The following is a 19,831-nucleotide window of genomic DNA, read 5'->3' as shown; positions in this document are numbered from 1 at the left end:
GAATGCTGGGCATCAACAAAACAACACGTTCAAAAACTGCATATAACAAAGATGCGCATACTTCGCTGGTCAGCTGCAGTCACCCAAAGCGTGAGAGGCAGTTTTAAAATCGCTCCTATTGAAGAAAAGCTGAAGGAAAAGCGACTACGCTGGTACAGTCACGTACTCAGGCGGTCGTCAGATCACATGGTACGAGTGGCATTGGATCTACCAACGACGAAACGGGGCCGTGGAAGACGCCCTGCTACTTGGCTGACAACGGTCCAAAATGACCTGAAAAACACAAATATTGACGCCGGAACAGCACAAAATCGTCCTGTGTGGAGAAAGAGGACAAGCCGACCCCAGATAATGGGAAAAGGCTTAGGTAGAAGAAGAAGAAGAATGTGTGTAGTATTGAAATAGTAATGGAGGGGCGGGACAGTTTGGCGTAGTTTATCTATAAGTACCTTTCGTTTTTGCAGTTGCCTTTGCATGTGCTGCATTCTGCATTGCACTGTGCAGGGTAGACCCACCCTCCGACACGTGCAGCGCATTGTTTCGCAACCTTTTTTACAGCCGCAATGGTCCAGGTATGATAATTCACGCCATATCTCCCTGGCTTCAGACCATTGCGGTTCCCAACTGTCATTAGATGACTTCCAACCCCAAGAGGATGGCAATGCACAGAGGCATCATCAAGAATAATAGCATTGCCCCATAAGTTCACCTGCTACCTATATGACCCTCAAACAGCGCATTGAAATAGTAATGGAGGGGCGGGACAGTTTGGCATAGTTCATTTCTATATATTCAATTTAATTATATTAGGTAGGTATATTTTGTTCTGATTTCATATGAATTTTCTTTTTTTTACAGTTCAACCACATCGGACCAAGATGATAAAGAGGAGTAAATGTGACGTCCCACGTGTAAAGGTACCTTATGGCGGTTTGCGCTTAAGCTATTATTAACGCCGCTCCAATACTATCGCGGTGCTATGCGACGTAAGCGCCAGCCTCCATAAGGTTCCTTTTTCCGTGGAACGTCACAAATAATAAGCGGTAATACATTTATTTATAGCCCCATAAATAAAGTAAATATGTATTATTTTCTTTTTTTTACCTTTAAATATAAAGAAATATCATCAAAGTTGTCAGTTTTGACGCGAGGGGGCCGTTTCGGACGGGTGTTACGCGCTTTTTGTAATGCGTATAGTTAAAAAACTACTCAACGGATTGTCAAGTTTTTTATTTTATTTTGTAGCTAATATTATCAGGTTTCATTTAAATGAAAGAATATGTGACCATATTATAGAACATTTAGTTGTTATTTTCAGTAGAAGGAAAAAAAACATAATTTTCTTAAAATTCGGCCGCCATCTTTAATTTCTTAAATGGTATATTTTTTTCCGATTACAGATGTCAATACGAATTGATTGATATACAATCGGTGCACCCGTTTTGTGACTACAATTTTTTAAAATTTTGCAGCTGCCATTTTGGAAAAGGTCCGCCATCTTGAATTCTAGTGGATGAAATTTGTGTTTACTCGGATGAAATCATTCAGATTGGTCCCTAGTATCACTGGGCAAAGCGGCTTGCTTTCTACATCAAGTGCAGCTTTCGATGCAAATATCGCCGTAACCGCTAGTACTAATGTTATCTATGCTAAATTTACATGGATTAATACTAATTTTGGTTTTTTAATCGCTCCAGACTACGCGACGCGAAGCCGCGAACGCGAGTGTGGAGTCGATTTCGTTGATTAGCGAACTAGACTCCACACTCGCGTTTGCGTACAATCGCGTCAGATCGTACAATCTATGGCCGTTCATTAAAAGCATAGATTAAGTTTTGACATTTGCAGTCTGTCAGGGGTTTGACGTTTCATGGCGACAACGAAGATACGCAGAAATCGCGGGTTTTTAAGTGAAACGTAAAAATGGCTGATGAAAAATACTTATCACACTTGAGTACATTAAAAGAAATAATATTGGACGAAGAAAGGTTGGTTACATATGTATCTATTAGCAAAGAATTCTGTATTCATGTAAATGAAAGCAAATCTCTCTTGAGTAATGCGGCAGAGGAGATAAGAGAAAAACACCCAGAAACGATGCTTAATGTTACTTATATTATATCAGGATTAACAAATGATAAGAAAGCTCAAACGAGCGTTTGTCTTGAAAGTGAGGTAACAAACTATCGGAAGGGGTTGAAGTTAGTTTTCTTTGAGCACATATACAGTATTAACAAGGGAAAACCTTCCGTAGATAAAGTAGCTTTCATGGCGATTACTACATTAGAAGATTACCAATTATGTTCGGGCTTGCTAAAGAATAATGTATGTTCCAAATTGACATTAGATGAAATAAGTAGATTGAAGTCATCCAGCCAAGTGGCAGTAGCCGAGCAAAAAGTGACTAAACCACCTCCAAAGAAAATTAAAGAGGAAAATGTGAGAGATAAAGTTATGAATGGTGATGCCAAGAAAGCAGAGATAAAAACTGAAGCATTTGTAAAGCAAGAAAAAATGTCACCACAAAAGAATGTGTCGCCACAAAAAAGTACTGTAAATGGCAACAAGCAGAAGACAGATGTCAAGAATACTAATAAATCTCAAAAAGGAATAGCTGGTTTCTTCAGCCGGTCTGACAGTGCTCCAGCAAAGAAATCAACAAAAGAGACTAAGAAAAATGAACCTGATATTAAAATAAAATCAGTTGCCAAGGAAAATGATGAACAAATGGATGTAGATATTGATGACAAGGTACCAGAAACGAAGAAAAATAATGATAAACCTGTCATCAGTAATGATGTAAAAATAAAGAAGACTGAGAATACTACTGTAAAAAATAAATCCAAGAGCAGTAACAAGTCCTTGACCCAAATAAAAAAGAATGCCAAGGTTGATAAAAAGCGTAAAAGAGTCTTACACATTTCAGACAGTGAGAGTGATGAAGAGAAAAATGATCCATTTGTTGATGATGAAAATGTGCTTGATAAAAAAATGGATGTAGAATCTGAGGATGAGATACCTCCAACACCGGCTGCTAATACCATCAAAGTGGCATCAAATATGTTAAATCCTAGGAAGAGAAGAAAGATAGTTAACAAAACATATACTGATGAGGATGGATACATATTAACTAAGAAAGAGGAAGTTTATGAGAGTCTGTCGGAAAATGAGGACACAGACATGAAGGAAAATGTAGAAAAAGAAAAAGTAAATAATGAAGCAGCTAGTGAAAAGAAAGCATTAGTTAAGTCAGAGGTCTCTCCAACTAGTAAGAAAACTGGCCCAAAAAATAGCAAAAAGAAGATATCTCCTCCTCAGAAAGGGAAACAAGCTACACTTATGAACTTCTTCAAAAAAGCTTGATTGACTAGTCCAATATGTAAATCATGGTTTTTGAAAATAATGTGTTATGAAAAAATGTTTTGCTCTATACTTGTAACTGTTCCAATAAACTTTTTTTTTACTGTATTTTTTGATCATTCAAATAAGACCCAATTGAACACTAACTGAAGGGAGTCACTTTAATTTACTTTATTTTTGTGTTTAGTTCAGGCTCATCACAAATTAGTGTAAAAAGCTAAGACACTATCTGTCTATCACCAAATCTATCACCGCCAAATCGAGCAATACAAAGAGGCACGGCCGTACCATCCTTTTGTCGAAGCCATTCAGGCCATTTTTAACGTCCTGTAATTTTGTGCTGGCTAAAACTAGAACCCTGAATTTTCAGTGACATATAAAGCATGTAAATGTAAATAGCCTTTATTATTGAAGTTTTGGGTACATAGCATATATTAATTTGGTTTCACGACTTCAACTTCAACTCGTCCTTTGACGTAGGCCTCCTCCATAGCTCTCCACTTGTTTCTTTCTTTTGCTGTTTGCATCCATTTACCTCCATCTATTTTTCTTATATCATTCGACCATCTAAACTTGTGGACCACTCTTTCTTTTGTTATATCTCGGACACCACTCTACAAGGTCCTTTGTTATCCAGTGTTTCTCTCATCATGTGGCCTGTCCAGCGCCACTTTTGTTCTTTTATTAATATTTTAGTTATTGTTTTTGCTTTTGATTTTACCTTGATAATGGAAAATTTGACTGTCTCTAAGTTTTATATTGAGTATGCTTCTTTCCATATGGTTTTGACACACATTCAGTTTTTGGTGCTGCTTTTTTGTAAGTCCCCAAGTTTGGCAGCCATAAGTTATTACTGGTATTATGCAACTATTGAAAACTTTAAATTTCTGCCTTGTTGGTATTTCTTTTGCCTTAAAAACTTCTTTCAAAGACTAAAATTTTCTCCATGCATTTGTGGTTCTTCTCTCAAGTTAGTGTGACTACCCGACGAAAAGTTTGGGGTACAAATCTCTGTTTTGACTTTTTGCTGGGACATCAGTTAGCCGCGACCACGACCAGTGAAACCTGTGTCGAACGTCGCGTCGGTAAATAAAGGTAACTAAATAAATTCGCGATAGACCCGATTTTAAATGTGATTTAATACCCCCGAAAGAATACTTTTGCAGTTCCTACAAATAGTAGGTAAAGTAAAGGTTTAAGATGTACGATGTGAGTATGAAGATGTGTATAATAGTATAAGTATGGTAAGGATATAAATATGGTATAGGTATGAGTGCGGGTATGATGTGGAATGGTGAGCGTCAGGATGGCGGGTGGACCTTTGCGATATCAACGAAATATTTATAAACATGTACCTTCATTGTACCTCTCTATAAAACGGGATATTTAACAAATAAAAAACCGGCAAAGTGCGAGTCGGACTCGCGCACAGAGGGTTCCATACTTTTTAGTATTTGTTGTTATAGCGGCAACAGAAATACATCATCTGTGAAAATTTCAACTGCCTAGCTATCACGGTTCATGAGATACAGCCTGGTGACAGACAGACGGACAGCGGAGTCATAGTAATAGGGTCCCGTTTTTACCCTTTGGGTACGGAACTCTAAAAAGGTTCACCCGCCATCCTGACGTCAGGTTGGCGGGTGGACCTATGAAATCTTACATTATTTCACGCGAAATGTGTGTATTTATAGTGTACCTTCGGTGTACCTCCATAAACTTTCATTAAAAATCGGCATATCTTATAACGTCAACAGGTGTTACCTATAGTTGCTTTACTTTAATATTAATTTCTATATAACGAAAACTCTCTATAGCGTCAAAAAAGTCAGGTCCCTTGAGTATCGCTTTATAGAGTTTACACTGTATAATGACACCCCATTTTCTGACCTCCGAGCCGCAATTTAATTTCTTCCAAATGTTGAACCCTCCTAATTTATTATTCTCCAAATCCTATTTTCTACACGCTAACTAACCGATGCGTTCCCCCTGCGGTCCCTGCGGATCGTATCCGCATATTATCTTGATGTTTTCTATTTCTTTCTACTAATAGTCTGTCTGGGAGCCCATACATTCTACGACTCTTCTCTATCTGCACAGACTCTATTTAATTCAATTAAATATCTAATTGGTCGGAAGTCGGAAGGCGAGTTGATATAAAGATGTTATTACCAAATAAAATAATTTATTTTGTTTTCATAAGTAGTGTATGTTAACAGAGTATCAGAATATAAATATCTTTTTATCTTTTAGCTCCTATAGCTACCACCCATTCCGGGTGAACTTGCAAATCAACAAGATATGAACATTTAGTGTTATATGTTGATGTTAGGACGTCCTGGCTGGAGACTTGTCTGAAACAAAAAACTATACGTATATTACTCACGATATTAAAGACTAGAGGCCTGCGGCTGTCGTAAATTAACACGCTCGTTTCCAATATTTCACTTACCCCCCTCGTTGCACAATGTACTATTGACTAGCAACATGATCTTTGAGAAAATTATACTACGCCATCTAGTGAGATAAAACAGATCTAAGAATCAAAGTAGGAGTATGTATTCACCAAAGAGTGATTGATTGTAGAAGAGGTATTTCCTTTTACTCGTAACCGCACATGCGTTTGCCTAGGGCGAAGCACCTCTACACAGACCAAGCTAGTTCGTGTGGCAATAATTTCGCGAGGGGGCCCACTTTTTAATTGTTAATCAGCCTATAAAGGGCTAATTGCATGAACCATAATTGTTATTGTCACTCAGCACTGAACTACAAATAAAATTTTCCAAAGCCCATATAAATTTAGCGACCGTTTTAACGGTAGCTGACGGTTGGTCTAATTGACCCTAAGAGCTATTTGGGCGTTTTCTAAAATAAATATTGAAAACCTGATTCTCACAGATCCTGGTGTATTTGGGTACTTTCAACTCAGAATCACTAGCATATTCAATTCTGATGATAAAAAAAGTGTCCCAAAAACTTGTATGAAAATTGTATATTCCACTACGTCACGCACACAAGTGAAATATTTTTCACACTAAAACGTGACATAATAAAATGGACATTTTGGGACATCTTTTTTTAATGGCAGGATGGAGAATGCTGAGTAGAATGAGCCCAAGAACGTCCAGATTTGAAAGAATCAGGTTTTCAATATTTATTTTTGAAAACGCCCATTTGCAAAACAAAATAAGGGGAGATAAAATATTAACATACTTATTTTTGCTGTGATTATCCCAAACAATTTTGACAACGCCGTCCATTCCGGCTGAGCACAAGAGCGAGTTTTGAGCGGATGGATCGTTGGGGTACAGACCCACTCTATGCGTGAGACTAGGCTTCCCGATCGCCGACCAATCCAGAGCCGTCACCTTTCCGTGATGACCTCTGTATTCGTGGATGCAGGTGCATGCTGCTAAATCCCAGACTTTTATCTTTTTGTCGTCTCCTGAAAAATAAACAATGTTTTAATTTATCACTACATAGTATAAAACGTAGATCTTTAAAACTACGCAACGGATTTTGATGCGGTTTTTTTAAATAGATAAAGTGATTCAAGAGGAAGGTTTATATGTATAATTTGTAAAGGTTTTCGGTAAATTAGTTGAACTACTCGTGCGAAGCCGGGGCGGGTCGCTAGTTTAGTTATAAAACATATGAGGAGTCTTTTTAAAAGAGCTCATTTCTCTTTGAACACATTGAACACCTTTTTCTTCTTCTTCTTCTACCTAGCGTTATCCCGGCCTTTGCCAGGGTCTGCTGTCCTACTAGCCTTTCTCCACTTTGCGCGATCCTGGGCGTCCTCTCGTGTGAGCCCGTTTACGCTCATATCGGCTTTCACGACATCGAGCCATCGCTTTTTTGGTCTGCCTTGGGATCGGAGGCCGTCAAGGACTATGTTAAGGCATATGTTTCCTACGTAGTCATCTGGCCTGCGTAAAACGTGGCCGAACCACCGGAGGCGACATTCTTGGAGCTTCTCCGCTACGTCACGGACTGCGAGACTGCCACGGATGTACTCGTTACGGATGCGGTCAGCGCGCGTAACGCCGCACATCCACCGCAGCATCTTTATCTCTGTAACGCGAAGCTCCTGAACGTGCCTTCCAAGAACCGGCCACGTCTCGGCGCCATAAAGTAGGACTGGACGGATAATGAACACCATACAAAAATAAGCCTTTTTGAAAAGACACTCCTCATATTACGTTTATCATCTAGCTGGTCTCCGTTCGCATGTTGACCACATGAGTCGCGCATCATAAATGTGCCGTTTCGTTAGAATCAGAAAGAAGAACTTTGAATCTGACGGTTGGTATAAAAGGTATATGTTTAACACGATCACTGTTCCAATCTATATAGCTATATAACATTGGAACAGTGATCGTGTTAAACATTCATCATTTTGTGGTTTCATCAGCACTTCCACTGCACCAAATAATACCGAGAGCAAATACACAAGTTTCTGCAAAAATCGTAATTACTATAAGTGTGCCTAATTTGAATTCTTTCGATTCCCTTAAAGGATCCTAAGTCATCAGACTATATATGACAATATGGGACCAACAAGAAAACATACCGGCAACATAAAGTTGTGGGTTCGAATCCCACGTTGATCAGAGTCGATCATAGTACATTTATCATTTTGATAAACATCTGTAAGCGCGTACACGCTACAGCGTACACAATGTATATTTTCACTTCTCATGCTCGTAAAGTTTTCCTTTGTGCTAGATGTAGGCGGCACAAAATGCTACTTTTATGCTCTAGTGCACAAAGTAATATTTTTTTAAAGCCTAAGACAATCAAATCACTGCCATAGTACACAATAAAACATAATCGGATAATATTGTTATTCCACTATAATTTGGCCCGTTTTTTTAATAATCCGTGTTTTATATATTACTAAATCATTAAAATCTTACATACAGCATAGTTATTATAGAAATAAACTACAAAATGTAGTTATAATTTGGCAGTATGAATAAAGACTTAAAGCGCCCTCCACACGAATTGCGGCGCGAAGCCACGAACGCGAGTGTGGACAGTTCGCTCATCAGCGAAATCGACACCACACTCGCGTTCGCGGCTTTGCGCCGCGATTCGCGCACGAGTGTGCAGTGGACTTAAGGTAAATATCACGTGTTAAAAATAAAAATAAAAGAATATTGGCGGGAAGCTCTTGTTGCGGCTTTGCAATTTGTTGCTGTTTTACGATTGTTATTTTTAATAATGTCGTCGAGTGAGAAGGAAATTACAGTTTCGCCTAATACTTTAATGGAAAGGAAAGCGAAAAATGTTATTGAGCAGTTATTGCCGCAGAAATCCAAACTAAAATATATTACTGTATACGAAAATTTCATGAGTTGGAGAGCCGAAAAACTAGTCGATACTTTCTCGGACGGTGTTTTCTTAACATATATCGACGAATTGTCCAAGAAATTGAAGCCGCCTACATTATGGTGTGTATTGCAGGTGAAAAACGACGTGAATATAAAACCCTATGTGAAATTTACATGTTTTTTGAAAAGACTTTCTAATGGGCACAAAACCAAAAAATCAAAGGTTCTCACGGCAAACCATGTGGAAACATTCTTAAACACCGCTCCCGATGCTCAATATTTGGCTACTTGTACGTTATCTTCTAATTGTTCAAATTTCACATTAAAATTTAATTAAATGTATTTTATTTGTTTGCCATTGTTTTATTTTACTCACAATCGAAGTGAAAAGCAGTGTGCATAACTCAGGCACAAACGCCTATTTTTATCCTCGGCTATAAATAAATTGCCTCGTATAAATATGAATCGCTTTGTGCCCTTGTTGTACAATCTACTATTGTATAAATACCGGCACTGGCAAGATGGCAGCCCTCGGGCGAGAAGGCGAGCGTGCGCACGACGCCGCGGTGCCCGCACAGCACGCGCACGAGGCGCGCGTCGCACACGTTCCAGAACCGCACGCTGCGGTCCGCGCCGCCCGTCGCTATGTACGCCTCGTTCGGGTGGAACTTCACACACTGAAACATTTTGTTTATTCATAAAACATGCTTTAAAACAATCAATTAATTGGACCATTTAAACTAGTGACTGTGATTTGATACAAAGAAAATCATATAATTATATTACTTGCTCAGAAAATTTCATTAGACTCCATTTAAAGGTTAACTGGAAGAGATCCCTGAAAGGGATAAGTTCGCCTTTGTACAAATGATGCGTTTTTCTCTTGTTTTATGTTTCTTTTTGTACTATAAAGAGTTTTACTACTACTACTACTTGAGATATGAGACCTGTAGAGGAGAACAGCCGGGCATACGAATACGAAAGTGTTTTGCCCAACGGAAACCATTGCTTGACGCTCTGCGGGCTTCCTGAATGTATTAAGTGCCGTAGCAAACTAATTTTGCTCCTCACTTACTGTTTCTTTTTTCGTTTTCTACTAAGTTAAGGATCTCTCTATTATCCGTGATGTGCGCGTTTGACCAGCCTTCTTAGTGATATGTACTTGACGCAAAAGGTAAGATACGTTGTAACCAGTTGTCTAGGCACCTGATACTGTACTGACCCAAAAAACGAAAATCACTCTCATATTATACTCTAATTAAAAATCAACACGAGGTCAGCACGATAGTTCGTACGTTTCGTTAGTTATCAATCAGTACGGATATGATGCCTGATGGTAACAACGTTATAATGACAATGTCTGTCTCTGAATCGCGTGGTGTTAAAAAGTGACATTTATTTTATCACGTGGATAGAACCATCCCATCCATTACTCACCGTAACATCCGACATATGTCCAACAAACACTCTGACAGGAAATGTTCTGTCCAGTGACCAGAGCTTAGCTGTCTTGTCTTGCGAGCCAGTGACGATGAATAGACCATTCTTCGACACGTCCATACACCAAATTGGGTAGTTGTGACCTCTGAAATCAAATTTAATAAAAAAAATTAAAAATGTTTTATTGCCACTACCAGAAAAAAAAATTGCACAAGAGAAAAAACAAAATACACAATACACTTTAGCACAAAAACATTTATAGAAAACATGCACAAAAAAATAATAATTGAACAGTAAACTACATTTAGGTCTAATAAGTAAAGTAATAAAAAATGTGTAAGTAAGTAATAGGTAGGTTAAATAAGGTCAATACGGATAAGTGTGGCCGCGGCCTGTTTACTAACACATTGATTAGTGTTTATTGCGAGTTCATAAATTTGCCACTAAACGCAAGTAGCAAGGTGCAAATGTATGGACTCGTAATAATTACAAATCCATGTGTACATTGTAAATAGGCCCAATGTGAAGGCCAACCTCACTTAAGAGGCCGTAGTCGATTTGGGAGCAAAAATTTTAAATTGATAGATTTAGTCGTTGAAATTAAACGTTTTGTTACGTAATATCTAAATAACAAGTATTGGCTCATCTTGCCTTTTAATTATGAGGTCGCGAGCGTGCGTCACCGGTAAGGTAATATATGAAAAGAAGGGACAGTTTTTAAAAATTCATCAAACATTTATGATGGTAAATTATACAAATTGATGTATAAGAATAGTTTCAGCAAATGTTGTAGATTGTTTAAGTATCAAAATTACGTTGAAATTAAGTAGATTTTCAGAGAAATTGTCACTTGTTTTGAAGTAATTTCTGGAGAAAATTGATTTCGTCTAACTTTCATTTACACTACTTCAAAGTCATAAAAATAAAAATGTAGTCTGATAAACGTCAAGCACAGGATACGTGTAATACAAAATTACCGTGTTTAGCCGTCCAAACTTTACGAAATTTACAAATAAGAGCGACAAAATCAGTGCTTTACGCGCGTTTACCTAAACGTCCATCAGAAAAGCAAACATTACTAATTTAGTGAGTCTGTTTTCAAAAAAATAATCTGATAAAAGGTAAGATAAGAAGACGTGCTAATAAAAACCAGTACTTGTTATTTCAATTAGGTAACAAAAGGTGTACAATTTCACCGACTAAATCTATCAGTTTTACATTTTTGCGACTAAAATCGACACCGGCCTCTTCCATATTGTGTCCTTACTCTACTTAGATTATTATCAGGTTTCATTTTTTAACATTGAAAATTATGTTTATCAGATCGTTTTCGTGGGGTAGCGTAATTCGGCTATATTTCCAAAAGTTATAAAGATAGATGAAAGGCAGTGGTATTAAAAGATGCAGGAGCTTGCGGAGGACGAATGTATTACATGGGGTTATACAATATCATAACATACAATTTACCTGTAAATAGACGCACATGAATAATCTTGCAATCTCCACGCGCGCATGGTACAGTCGTGCGAAGCGGACAGAACCAATTCTTCTCTAGAGAGAACACTTACTGCTTGGACGGGACCTGAATGTCCTCTCAATGGGACACCTGTTCCAATATGTCTGAAAACAAATAATGTAGTATGTTAGAAGATGCTTTCACCCTTTCAACGCCATGCCTATCGTGTGCGGCGCGTTATTGTGAACCTTGGCGGAATGCACGTAGGTCGATATTGGCCTGTAGTGTAGCCGGCCCGCACTAGCCGCTGGCGTCAGTTGACGTCTTTGGCGGTTAAAGGGTTAACAAATGGAAATATAATTATAATTCTTGTAATCATAATTTATATCATTTGAACACCGGAAAAAATAAAAATACTTTTGTAAACCTTCACATTATTTTATTAAAAAATATTTAAAATGTTGAAAATTTTTGAGCGGTTGGAACGCTCATAATTGTTGGCGCGAATTCGACAGAGCGTGATGACGTCACACGTTGGACGGCCCAACTGACGTTTGCTACTAATGACACTTATGTGAACTAATCTGTCGAACGCGTGACGTCACTTGACATTCACGAGGTTTCGCTCACTAGCTTTTCGCGGGCAAATTTTTGTACTTTCTATTGTCTCTATTTATTATTTTTAGCAATTAAATGATAATTTAATAACGGATATGCCTTTGTAACATGATAATATAACGGGTTACCGTTATATTATCATGTTACAAAGGCATTTCCGTCCGGCAAACATCCGAATAAAAAATATTTCGTTCAAATATAAACTTCATGCATGAGGCTAATTGTGTTAATGAATGTCAGAAGTGTCCGTCAAGAAACCACTGCGCAGTGCGCGCCTGAAAATCGTGAAGTGGGGCATAGGAATCAGGAAGCGAAAGCTGGATACCTTAAGCCCGCTCCAGACTACGCGGCGCGAAGCCGCGAACGCGAGTGTGGTGTCGATTTAGCCGATTAGCAAACTAGACCACACTCGCATTCGCGGCTTCGCGCACGAGTGTGGAGGGCCCTTTACGCGGGGTCTTGGGGGGCAGTTGAGGGCGTAGGAGATACGTTTCGCTCGAAATACAGGGTGGCTAAAAAAGTGTTCCTGCAAATGCATCTTTTTCTATGGGACCAACCCCGAAATCGCGAAAAAAAATTTGGCTGTTTCATACGTTTTGGCTGGTCTATTTTCTATGGGAGGGTAAATTTTTTGGTATCTGTATAATTCGCGCGTGAATATAATATTTCACTGAACTATACTATAGAAAGTCTAGACTAGAACAAGGTCTACGCCAGTAAGGAAATGTTTGGGTAAGGTGGAACTTGCTCCAACTGGTTTACTAGTTACTGTCTTTGTTTTACCACTTCGAAACGGTGTAATAAAATGTTTATTTTGTTTCAACTTTCGTATTCGTAAGCCATATTTTACTTATGCATAGTATTCATGACATTAACGATCCATGTATCACATGTATGTCATATGAAAATGTATGAGTAAAACCTAGAAAGTGAACGGCCGGATCATGGTACGATTATGAGGACGGGATACAATTATGAACCTTAATATTATGTACCTACAGTTGACATTTCAGTGTGAATCGAATTAAAATATTGCAAGTTCAACACTGCATTTACAACCGTAACTATATTAATTATAAATCGTATGCAAAAAAACACTGCCGTGCCGTGAGTAGGCGCCGGCCCTAAGATTATTGTATCTAGCCTTCAGTTGCAAGCGGCCAACGGCGACGGTAACTGCTTACTACCAAGTGGGTGAAGCGGGCCATACGTTTGTTAGCCACCGACGTCGTATAAAAAAACTTACAAAGTATCATCTAGCACCGCTTCCGGCTCAGGGGGAACATTGCAAGCCAGCTCAAATTCTGAGATGTTCTTGTTGACATTTCGCTTTACATTATTTTGGCCAAGATCCCACAATCTTATTTCTGAATTACTAAATCCTCCACAGAGGACATTACAGCCGGGGTCAGTCTTTGCACATACCAAACTGAAAAATAAATAGATTAATTGTAGAAAAGGTCTAGTCTAATGGGCTAATGGCGTTATTCATAAACGCCTTTCACGTCTTACAAGCCCTGATAATCGTACATATTATAGTACATTATTGTCGAGGCTCGGAAGTAGCTACTTGCTGGCTGAGGATTCGTTTTAAACGGACGACCTTGGGAGTCCGTCTAATTGAATCCGAAGCCAGCAAGTAGCCTTCCAGCCGAGTCATATATAGTGCTTTTCTCAAAAATGGCGCAATAAATACAACTATAATATAAATATTTTACAGAAGCAACGTTTTTATGTATATTTTTCACAGAAAAAAGTAAAAGATTTGCTTTGCCGCCGTTTTATTTTTTTTAATTAAAAATAGAAGTGTATTTTTCTGCTGAAAATACGCCAACCTATTTGAGACACCTAAATAGTCGCAGTACCAACATTATAATAATAAGTACTGATCATCTGTTTGGCTGTTTAATGGACCTTCATTTGATATGGCCACTTCAACTTTTAAAAAGTTTGGAACTCTACAAATAATGGAATTTGTATGCAACATTGCAGTCCCGAAATCGAGACTGCAATGTTTTTAACTTTTTAATTTTTTGACTGACCATAAACAACGCACTTCGCGACCAACTTCTTAACCGGCAACGTCGACTTTGCCGTCCATTTTTGAGAAAAATATATTTAAAATGTGTCGTGTCGCATGTCGCATAGCATAATCGGGAGCTCACGTCGGCGGGTCTGCGCCTGTCCGCCAACGCGAGCTCATGATGATATTCAAAACGAACCGCCACGTGCTAGTCGATATGTGACAGACAGATGGACACATAAGTTGTCCTACTTGTCTTTGTTGTGTCTTGGGATGCATGAAGCGGCGGAGGGAGTGGTCGACTGGTCGCATCTTATATGTTTTTGTTTTGCAATTTTAATTTAATTTTAGTTTAGTCTTCCTTTCCTTTTAATAATATTCTAACATAGTTAAGTAAAGAATTACTAACCATATTATGGAACCTATGTTTTCTGAAATAAATGTTTTTTTTTTATAAGGGTTCCGTAAATTCCTTTAAAGTACCTACTCCATAAACGTCCAATTCCTATGAAAATACGGCAGACCTGCTTATGCATTGGGTTGGATGCTGTTGAGTCTTGATGAAAAGAAAATCCAAAAAGTTAATAAAAAGCAAAGAGATAGGTGCGGGCTGAAGAACAGCGCTGTGCAGTCGCCAGACTCGCGGCACAAGCTGAGTCCCGAGCCTATTGTCGCACTTAGCATTTATAATAGAAGTTAACTATAATTGTAAATGTCATATATATATAGTTAGTTCCTACTTGTATAATACTGCTGTAATTTAAGCTTATTGAACCTACCTACAAATTCTTATTTACTGCGACAATAAATTACCTTTTATTTATTTATTTTATTAAAAAAAAAAATACTTACTAAGTATCAGGAGCAGCCACTTTGTATAGCTTGAGAGGTGCCATTGACTCTCTCACATTCTTTATTGCGTCTTGTAAATCTCTCAATTCTTTATCCACACTTGGATACTCGGTGTGACCATTACATTTTGAAAATATGTCTAGAATTAATAGAAATGCAGTATATAAATAATGAAATAGAGCGACTTTTAGGGAATGTAAACCAGTTTTTAACTGTATAAAAAAACCGGTTATTAACCGAAATTTCAAACAAATAAAAACCTTTACATTCCCTACTAGGAATAATGTGTGAAATATGATTTGATATTTAACCATCAGCTTTTCTCCGAATGAAAGTAATGTGAAGGAACTGACCAGATCCTTAACTATTGTGGTTCTTGAGATATAGCTGGCTCTGTAGTAGAGCATTGTTCAAACGCATTGCTGTATCACAAGGCTGGGTGTGATAACACTAATAACTCTTAAATTTAACGTCAACATTTATAGATCAAGAAAAATACTACACATACCATTGGTGTCGGTAACTTTCTCTTCTTTTATATGAATTCCATCATTAGTAAGGTCATCATCGTCATCCTCCTGAAAGTCATAAGGTGGATTGAGTTTCCTATAAGTTTGTAATCATCCCATGTATGTCAAATTGACTCTTCAGGACTACTTTCTCTAATAAGCTTTCATCAAAAAATTTAGTCTCCCTCCCTCGCTTAGTAACTTCGAGCAACACCAGGAAGGGAGTCGGCATTCGGACTATTTCCCTACTGCCGAAGCACATGTCCCACTGGGCATGCACACAACTAGCGCGGTGCGTGTTGTGACTCATTTGTACACAAAAAGAGATCGATGTGTGCACGCTTTGTCTTTGACGTGTGTCATTTTCTATGTATTTGTGTTTTCATTATCATTACAGATTTGATTTTGTATGTAGTGAGTGAGAAGTGCGAATGCGTGCACGTTTCCCCTCGCAAAAAATGGCAGAACGATTTGGACGGTAAGATATTGCTTGGGCTCCTACCTTCCGACGTGTTGGAAGCCAGTGTTGCTCGAAGCTTAGTAATATTATAGACATGAAAGGAAATACATATGTTAAAAAAAAAAACTTACAGAATCCTTCTTGTTAGTATCATTACTAATATCAATGTGAAACCAAGTCTGTAAAATCTGAACAAGAAGCACGTGGCTGTGTTTTGCTAGGTAAGCTTTCAGCATGTTCAGTGCATCCTGCGACAGGAATATGTCATATTTACATGATCTGAAATAAAAGTACAAATTATTAGAAAATAGGGGAACCTTTTTGGTGGCCATATTCATGGCTCAATCTTTCCAATGTTAGCAAAAATAAATATTTACATCCCTGCAATGAAACATGCACAAAAGCGAATGCAAGTTTCTGATATCTCACAACATTGTCTGTGTTCACAATATTTTTATTTTTGTAGCTCTTTACCTGAATGCTGCAACGGATGGTTTTGTTTCCACATCCTGCAACGTATAAATGGATCCTATATCATCAAGCAACTGGTTCAGATAATCTTTCTCAGGTGCTTCATTGTCAATGGTGCCATTTTGTAATGAGTTAAATAATTGTTCTAAGCTGTTTGGCCTATATAGTGCTGATGGTAAGTTACCATCAATTGGCTGGTGAAACGATAAATCCTTCTGTGGCAATGACACTGAATGCCTCTTCAAAAACATTTGGGCTGCTCCCCCATGGCCACCTCGGAGCATTTCTAAATACATGTGGCAGAGTAATGGAGTTAGTAGTGCTAGGAGCTCATTTTTTACATTTTCCACCTTAATCTCTTTTATAAAGTTTAATAACCTGTAAAGTCAAAAAAGTTGTAGATAACACTTAATACTGCCTGCTTTAGTTTACCTTTTAACTACAGTGAGGTATAAACAATAATATAGTTATTATTAATATCAAATATGCTTAGTGCTATGGCACTAATAGGGAATGCAAATCAGTTTTTATTTATATGAATATTCGGTTAATAACCAGTTTTTTCATACAATTAAAAACCGGTTTGCATTCCTTAGGCACTAAAAATATTAATTCCATACAATGGAGACCATGAACGGGCTGAATATGGAGTTTGATGAATATGAATATTCAGCCAAATAATTTGATTCATCCCTATCATTCTAATAAACAATTTGAAAATTCAATTCCTAGAAACGAATTCCTAACATCGCTCCTTTCTAGGCAATTCCCTAGAAACAAACAGGTCAAAAGGCAAGGAACTAGCAAACAAATTTTCAACATTCTCTAAATAATCAAATCATCCTATGGATTCAACATGTCACATCATGTGTATTAATGACAACGGGAAAACTTAACCCGATGGAAGAGAGTACTTGAAAAGTTCTGGAAAAGCTTACATTTTACAGTATTGCAACAAGACATTGGAAAACTTTCCGAATACCGAGTAAATACCGAATATTCGGCCCATCTCTAATAGAGACATTAGAGATCATTTTTTAGGGTTCCGTACCTCAAAAGGAAAAAACAGAACCCTGATAGGATCACTTTTTTTTTTAAATCTTTATTAAAGAGCTTTATCGCTTAGCGATTATGTCGCTCCATATAGTCATCATACAATCACACTCACTTACGATTACTAAGGCCTATATTTACTAGCTTAAACAGTGCTCTGGCCTCACTTGTGTGTCTGTCTGTCTCTCTGTCACAGCCTATTTTTTCCGAAACTACTGGACCAATTAAGTTGAAATTTGGTACACATACACATATGTAAGTTTGTGACCCAAAGACAGACATGTAACGTAAACAAATGAATTTTAAACGGGTCTCTATTGTTTCCCATATAGTTTTAAGTCATAATGAATTATTTGTCCACATTTTCGTTAGTCATAATTTGGTTTTTCTCAGAAACGCGTAACTTTTAACTTTAAGGATTGCCATAAAACAAACCTAACCTACCTATAGGATAACCTGAGGAAAACCCTGAAAAGTTAACGGTTTCAGAATTATGACTAATGATAATATGACAATCATTACATTATGAATTTCAATAATTATGTCAAGCAAAGGGACCCCATTTTAAACATGGGGGCCACTTTTGGGGGGCAAATGAGAAAATTAAGCAAATAAAGTTTTTCAAACTATATTGTGTTACATATGAAATGAAATAATTTTGTTTTTATAATTTTAGGATAAACAATTTAGAAGTTGTTCAAGAAAATAGGCAAAAAATGACCACCCCCCCTTTATCTTTATCTACTGGGTTTAAAATTACAGGAAAACCTATTAGAAATGTGCAGTCAAGCATGAGTCGGACTTAATTACTTAGTTTTTGATCCGACCCCTACGGGTTTTTTGAAGACATTTCACACACGTTTCACATAAAAAAATACCTTGTTTAAATTGTGTAATGTACGGAACCCTTGGAACGCGAGTCCGACTCGCACTTGGCCCGTTTTAATGAGAGTTGCATATGTTTGACTCAAGATAGTGTTTTTGTGAATATGTACTAAAGAGTATTTTTTGGAATTAAAAAATTGTAAAAAAATTATTACCTTGCGTACTGAACGTCATATTGTCCTGGATCGTTGTTTATGCAAGAAAATAGAATTGAGTTGGCGCGACTCGCTTCACATTGTACAATAGTGGAGACAGCCATTTGTTCGACACTTTGGCTTATAGAATTGTTGTTGTTGAAAATGTCTGCATCCTAAAAGTTCATAAAATAAAGATTATTAATTTACAATACATTATAAAACGTTTGTTGAAATTGGTGTAATAGTAAAACGTACTGGGTAATTCCGGCGTTCCAAATAAGATGTAACTGCAGCCTTAATCGCATCATTTCTTGTTTTTTTAATTAATGACATCGTTTTATGACGCAAAAGTACAATTCACATGCAACACAATAAATAAACAAATCATTACAAAATAATGTGTGTTTCACTGTGCGGCAATAAAAGCAATGTTTTTTTTTTTTCATTTATTTGGAGCATTGGCAACACGGCCATGAGCTCAAACATCAATACATCATACATCGCAATAAGCTTTTAAGCTTGGCATAAACAAAGTATTTTGACAGTTTTTTTCTTCCATATTTAAGCCGACTATACACTAACCCTTAAAGTCGTAACAGACTACCGCACCGTATAGCGACCTTAGTGTTGTCACGAACCCCCCTTGTGTGTGTGTGTGTGTGTGTGTGGACACATGCTACTTTATATATCCTTAATAGGACTGATAACGTGCTTGCAACTAAGGGGTTACGCGATACACAAGCACCTAGCCAAGGTTCGATATGATACTCAACTCCTTACCGTATCGATGATGGTGATCGCTGTCACTCTCTCTGCTTCGCTAATTAATGTGTCGCCTTTACCACGGCACCACCGTCCGTCATCTGGGAGTGAAATAGATTAATGACTACACAGTCATTAAGTACATTTAGGCCCGATATGGGTAGATACATATGGTCATTAGTTAAGGTCTGTCTGTAACGTCATCAACGTCTTGGAGACTGCTTAGTCACATGGTCGGTACGTCAGTGAGGTCACAGAGATCATACCCTTCAGTATGTCGAGTCATCGAGGCATTAACGCCGCACGGGCTGCCGATATCCATTTAACCCCGTCGGGTTAAATCCGCCGGGTGCGGATATAAAGCCGCACGGGCCGTCAACACTTGTCTCATCTCCACCTAACCTCTGGGGGGAGATACAAAGAGTAGTATAATATATAGGAGAAAGAGAGCCCTCTCGTGGAACTTTTT

General features: G+C 37.8%; 2 protein-coding genes across 2 annotated transcripts; one reads left to right on the top strand and one right to left on the bottom strand.

Annotated features, from left to right (window-relative positions):
• Positions 1-1,860: 1,860 nt before the first annotated feature.
• Positions 1,861-3,463, top strand: LOC134750451 (DNA polymerase delta subunit 3-like). The gene has a single exon (XM_063685611.1). The coding sequence runs from the start codon at positions 1,924-1,926 to the stop codon at positions 3,361-3,363; it is 1,440 nt and encodes a 479-aa protein (XP_063541681.1). The 5' UTR covers positions 1,861-1,923; the 3' UTR covers positions 3,364-3,463.
• A 2,081-nt stretch (positions 3,464-5,544) lies between these two features.
• Positions 5,545-19,023, bottom strand: LOC134750443 (TAF5-like RNA polymerase II p300/CBP-associated factor-associated factor 65 kDa subunit 5L). The gene is made up of 12 exons (XM_063685600.1): positions 18,856-19,023; positions 18,619-18,773; positions 16,529-16,903; positions 16,186-16,333; positions 15,594-15,663; positions 15,086-15,224; positions 13,457-13,639; positions 11,604-11,756; positions 10,134-10,281; positions 9,205-9,373; positions 6,574-6,805; positions 5,545-5,714 (listed from the first exon to the last, which is right to left on the bottom strand). Exons 1-12 carry the CDS (start codon positions 18,931-18,933, stop codon positions 5,603-5,605), a joined length of 1,962 nt encoding a protein of 653 aa, XP_063541670.1. The 5' UTR covers positions 18,934-19,023; the 3' UTR covers positions 5,545-5,602.
• Positions 19,024-19,831: the final 808 nt, after the last annotated feature.

The sequence above is a fragment of the Cydia strobilella genome, chromosome 2 (genome assembly GCF_947568885.1).
Source record: "Cydia strobilella chromosome 2, ilCydStro3.1, whole genome shotgun sequence".
NCBI lineage: Eukaryota > Metazoa > Arthropoda > Insecta > Lepidoptera > Tortricidae > Cydia > Cydia strobilella.
The sequence above is the reverse complement of the archived record's forward strand: the minus strand, read 5'-3'. Positions and strand labels throughout refer to the sequence as shown.

What these genes read in the sequence shown, in the direction of transcription:
- LOC134750451 (XM_063685611.1), top strand. Translation starts at nt 1,924, where the DNA reads ATGGCTGATGAAAAATACTTATCACACTTGAGTACATTAAAAGAAATA.
- LOC134750443 (XM_063685600.1), bottom strand. Translation starts at nt 18,933, where the DNA reads ATGTCATTAATTAAAAAAACAAGAAATGATGCGATTAAGGCTGCAGTT. An exon ending in CCATCCGTTGCAGCATTCAG is followed by an intron (nt 16,334 to 16,528) that starts GTAAAGAGCTAC and finishes CTTTTATTTCAG; the next exon opens with ATCATGTAAATATGACATAT. An exon ending in CTGCCATCTTGCCAGTGCCG is followed by an intron (nt 6,806 to 9,204) that starts GTATTTATACAA and finishes TTTATTTTTCAG; the next exon opens with GAGACGACAAAAAGATAAAA.